Source organism: Lipotes vexillifer, unplaced genomic scaffold (assembly GCF_000442215.2).
Source record: "Lipotes vexillifer unplaced genomic scaffold, Lipotes_vexillifer_v1.1 scaffold1261, whole genome shotgun sequence".
NCBI lineage: Eukaryota > Metazoa > Chordata > Mammalia > Artiodactyla > Lipotidae > Lipotes > Lipotes vexillifer.
The window spans coordinates 1,502,157-1,506,448 of record NW_006796548.1 but is presented as its reverse complement, the minus strand read 5'-3'; the positions used below and the strand labels follow the sequence as shown (position 1 = coordinate 1,506,448).

The 4,292-nt window shown below is 51.5% G+C and overlaps 1 protein-coding gene across 2 annotated transcripts in view; it reads right to left on the bottom strand.

The window, feature by feature from the left end:
* Nucleotides 1-2,731: 2,731 nt before the first annotated feature.
* AZIN2 (antizyme inhibitor 2) overlaps nucleotides 2,732-4,292 on the bottom strand; it is a 35,087-nt gene continuing 33,526 nt past the window's right edge. Inside the window, exon 11 of one of the 2 annotated variants that reach the window (NM_001293799.1) lies at nucleotides 2,732-3,217. In NM_001293799.1, the coding sequence (NP_001280728.1) occupies nucleotides 3,079-3,217 (139 nt within the window). In that variant the 3' untranslated portion in view covers nucleotides 2,732-3,078. The remainder of the gene's footprint in view (nucleotides 3,218-4,292) is intronic. The other variant, XM_007468699.1, reaches the window with a different exon arrangement.

The following is a 4,292-nucleotide window of genomic DNA, read 5'->3' as shown; positions in this document are numbered from 1 at the left end:
CCCCCCCCCCCCCGCCGCCATCCTCCAAGACTAGTTTATTCGAAGACACTAAGCACTTACTCTGTGCTAAGCACAAACCCAGGCTCCAGATGACATTGGCAAGTAGGAGAAATATTCCCTCTCTATGTGGAATTAACAGATATGCGGGGAGACGAGTAGAAAGATTACAATACATTGCGATCAACAGTTCTTTAAGATGGGTAAATGCAGCACGCTGTGAAAGCACAGAGGTGCAATATCCAGGCAGAGAGTAAGAGAAAAGGGAGATACGCAAGCTGAAACTTGATTCATTCAACTTATTTGTTGAATATTTGCTTGTGGGCAGTGCTTTAGGCACTAGGAACACGGCAGTAAACAAACATATCTCTGCCCTTAAGAGCCTAAGTCTAAGTAAAATGCATGTCAGATGATGAGCTGTGGGGTGCAGGAGTAACAGGAGGGGATCAAGGGATACTGGGGTGGGAGTATCACAGTTTTAAAGAGCGTGGTCAGGAGGGCCTCACTTAGAAGGTAACGTGAGCAAAGATCTGAAGGTGTGAGGGAGAAAGATCATGGAGCTATTTGGGGTTATAAGGAAATGTGCCTGGTGTGTTAGAGGAACACAAAGAGAGGAATGATGTACTGCCTCCAGTATGATAGCTTTCTCAGGGATTTTCAGTGACAACTTTGACAGTGTGTTTCTTGCCTTAAATACTGCCTTTAGAATCTAATTTCTGTAAAATGTGCTCCACATAATTAGCTGGGGGGCCACTTTAAATAGGGTGTACAGAAAAGGCCTTTCTGAGAAGGTGACATTTAACGTGAGCCCTTTAAGATAGGGATGAGTCAGCCCTGGAGAAGCTGGAAGAAGAGCAATTTAGGCAGAGGGAACAGCAAGGGCAAAGGTCTGGAAGCAGGAAAGAACTCAGTAGATGTGAGGAGCTGAAAAGAGGCCAGTAGGCCGGTGCATGGTGAGAAGAGTGGCAGGAGATGAGGTTGGAAAGTGGGCGGAGATCTCAGGCAATTTAACTTTCATTGGCATCACAGTGGGAATCCACTGGAGGATTTTCAGCAGAGGATTGACAAGATCGGATTCATGTTTCAACAAGATCCCTCTGACTGTTAGGAGCCTATATCAGATAATTTTGTAGGTTAAGTTTACACGGGCTTAGCTACTCATCCCCTAGGTGCCAGGAAGAGGGTTTAAAATGGAGCAAAGTGTTGACTGGGAACTCACATCCTGTTGCCTTCCGTATGGTCCCTTTACAGCTGGAATGAGTGGGTGGGGGTGGGGGACACCCGGGGACACCCAGAGGGCCACTATCTCCCTCCTGAGCAGGGGTGGACAGAGATGACAACTTGTGTCCCTTGGACCCCCATCAGGATCCCTGGCTGGACCCGCCTTAAACAGGCTGTGGGGTGAAGGAAGTGCATGCTACCACCAGCCTACTAGGTCTTCCTCGGCCCCTTTTGAATACACTTTCAATTATCCTCTCAAAGGCCCTGTCATGCTTCTGTTCCAGAAGCATATAGGGCTCCCTGCTGCCTGCAGAATTAAGTTCAGACTCCTTGCTCTGTTGTTCAGATTTGTAGGACTGAGCCCTTAACCTGTGGGATCTGATTCTATCTCTTAGGTAGGTACGTAGTGTCAGAATTGAGTGGAGTTGTAGGATGCCCGGCTGGTGTCTGAGAATTGCTTGGTGGTGTGGGAAAAAAAAAACACACATTGTACTAGGCTTACCCAGTGAGAAGCTCAAGTGAAGATATAAAAACAATCACAATGAAATGTCTAGACCAGGCAAGTCCACAGAGATGGAAAATAGATTTGTGGGTGCCAGGGCTGGGGGAGGGGAGAGTGGGGAGTGACTGCTAGTGGATATGGGGTTTCTTATTGAGGTAATTAACCTGTTCTAGAATTAGGTAGTGGTGATGGTTGCACAAACTCTGTGAATATACTAAAAACCACCGAATTCTACACTTTGAAAGGGTGAATTTTAAGGCATGTGAATTATATCTCAATTTTTTTTTAATTGCAGAAGAAAAATCTTTAGGGTCACCAGTAGCAGCTGGGGGAACTCTAAAATCTGAACTCCTTTGCTAAGCGGCTCACACACCCCAGTTGCATAGCTTGAGACCCTAGCAATGTGAAGTCCTGAAGAGAACTGCCAGTGTCTGAGGAGACATGAGCATCAGAGCCGTTGGCACTGGATGTGGCAGGAGTCTGTGGCCAACCATGTTCTAACAATTACTGCCTGAATAAGCAAAACCAACCAGCACATATTTGCATTACTCTGATTGCCTTGCTGACCTGCAAGGAGAGGAAGGGTACGGGGTCTCCTCAGAACCTCTCAGGGACCCACCTCTTTGCTCTTTATCTTTGGTATGAATTTCCAAAAGCGGTGCCAAATATTCAGTTTTCCCCACTTTGGGCCGGGACTTAAGCTGGCTGTTGGGTTCACACAGAAGCCCCTCACCAGCCATGAGCTGCAGCCCCGGTGCTGCACGGAGACAACCGTGACCCCGACCCCAGCCCCTGACAGCTCCCCCTTCCTCACGAAGCCAGGCATGGAAGCTTGTGAAGACGAGAGAGATGAGTTAGAGAAGCTGGGTGCCAGTGGGAGGTGCCCACACTGCAGCGGGTCAGGACCGAAGCAGAGGGCATGGGGTTATCATAGTAGGGTGAGGGTGGGGAAGTCTCGGCCCTGGCCTCACCCAGGCTGCTTCGTGGATTGAACCGCCGGGTTCCACTGGTGTATTAAACAACCTAAATATTTATTCGCTTCATATTTACAAAGGTGGGGAGCAGACCAAGGGAGACCCCAAGAACACCCCCATACCTGGCTGACCAGGCCCCTGGCGCTGCAGAGGAGACAGACACAACTGGGAGGGACAGGATTTATGTTGCATACTTGAACTACAGGGAGCGTAAGACTGGTCCTATTTACAGGGCAGAAACACTGCAGGGGGAGTGTGGGGCCGGCAGAGCGAGTGCTGGAGTCCTGGCCAGAGGGTGCTCCTGATCGCCACCTTCCCCTCCACTCCCAGAGGCATCTCTGCGGCCCCGCTGGGGTTCTCCGGGGGCGAGGGGACGGGCCCCGCTCATGTGATGCTCGCCGGGGTGAAGACAGGGCCCATGCACAAGGTGTCTGTGATCTCCCAGCCACAGGACAGAGGCTTGCACGTGCCCTCGGCATCCTCGTCCTGTTGTGCAGGCAGCAGCTGCCCTCGCAGGGCTTCCCTGCAAGTGAGAGGGGGGTCCCTGGAGGCAGCCAGCACAGGGGCCGCAGGCCAGGAACTCCTGATGGCCGCTGCACTGGAAGACCTGGCGCCACTGGGGCCGCAGAACCCAGGGGCAGGGGCAGGGGAAGGCCTGCTGCCCCTTCTTCCTCCGCTGCTCCCTTCTCCCCCATAGTCTACCCCCACAAGGGAGAGGAACCCACATTCATTGATATGCCCACTATTGGGCCAGGCACTTTGTTTACAGTATCTAGTATCCTCCCAAAACCCTGTAAGGGTGACATTATCGACCCCATTTTACTCTGAGGAAATTGAGACTCAAAAGTTACCTGCCTAAGGTCACATCTACCCTAGAAGGTGGTAGAACTAGGACTCAACCCAATGCTCACTTCAGTGCCCACATTCTTCATATCCCAAGCTTAGTACTTTAAAAGAATCATCTGTCTCCCCTCAAAAACTCTACAAGCTGTTTCTCCTACATCCCGTTAATAAACGGCTCCTGCTCTTGCCACACATTGTCTTCTTCCCACACCCAGTAGATCCCTGCTGAGCCTAGTTCCTGAGCATCCTCAAAGGTACCTGCTTCTCTCCATTCCCGCTGAGACCACCATCTCTAGCTGGGAAAGTGCAGTCTCCCTGATCTGCTCTTGCCCCCTCTGGACAGTTCTGACCCAGGTTCATCTTCCCAAAACGCAAACCCCTGCTCTTGAGTCGCCAGCAGTTTCCCTCCACTCTCAGGCCCCACAAGATCTGGCCCCTGCCAGCCTCTCCCATCACACACAACAGTGCTGCCTGGTTGCCAGCCACAGCAGCCATTTTTTGGGCTCACGTCTCATCCTAGGCCTGTGCACATCCGGCCTCTGCCTGCATCATCAACCGTTCGCTGAGTCCCACAGCCCAGTGTACTCCTTCATAGCAACAAGGGTTCAATGCCTGCTTCCCTAACATTCCTCCGACTATGGCAGGGCAGGGGATATGTCTGAGTTACTCACTGCCTAGTGGCCCCAACAGCAGGCTGGCACATGGTCAACACTTGGTGAGGAGGGGTGGACGCTGGGTAGGAGGACAGGGAAAGA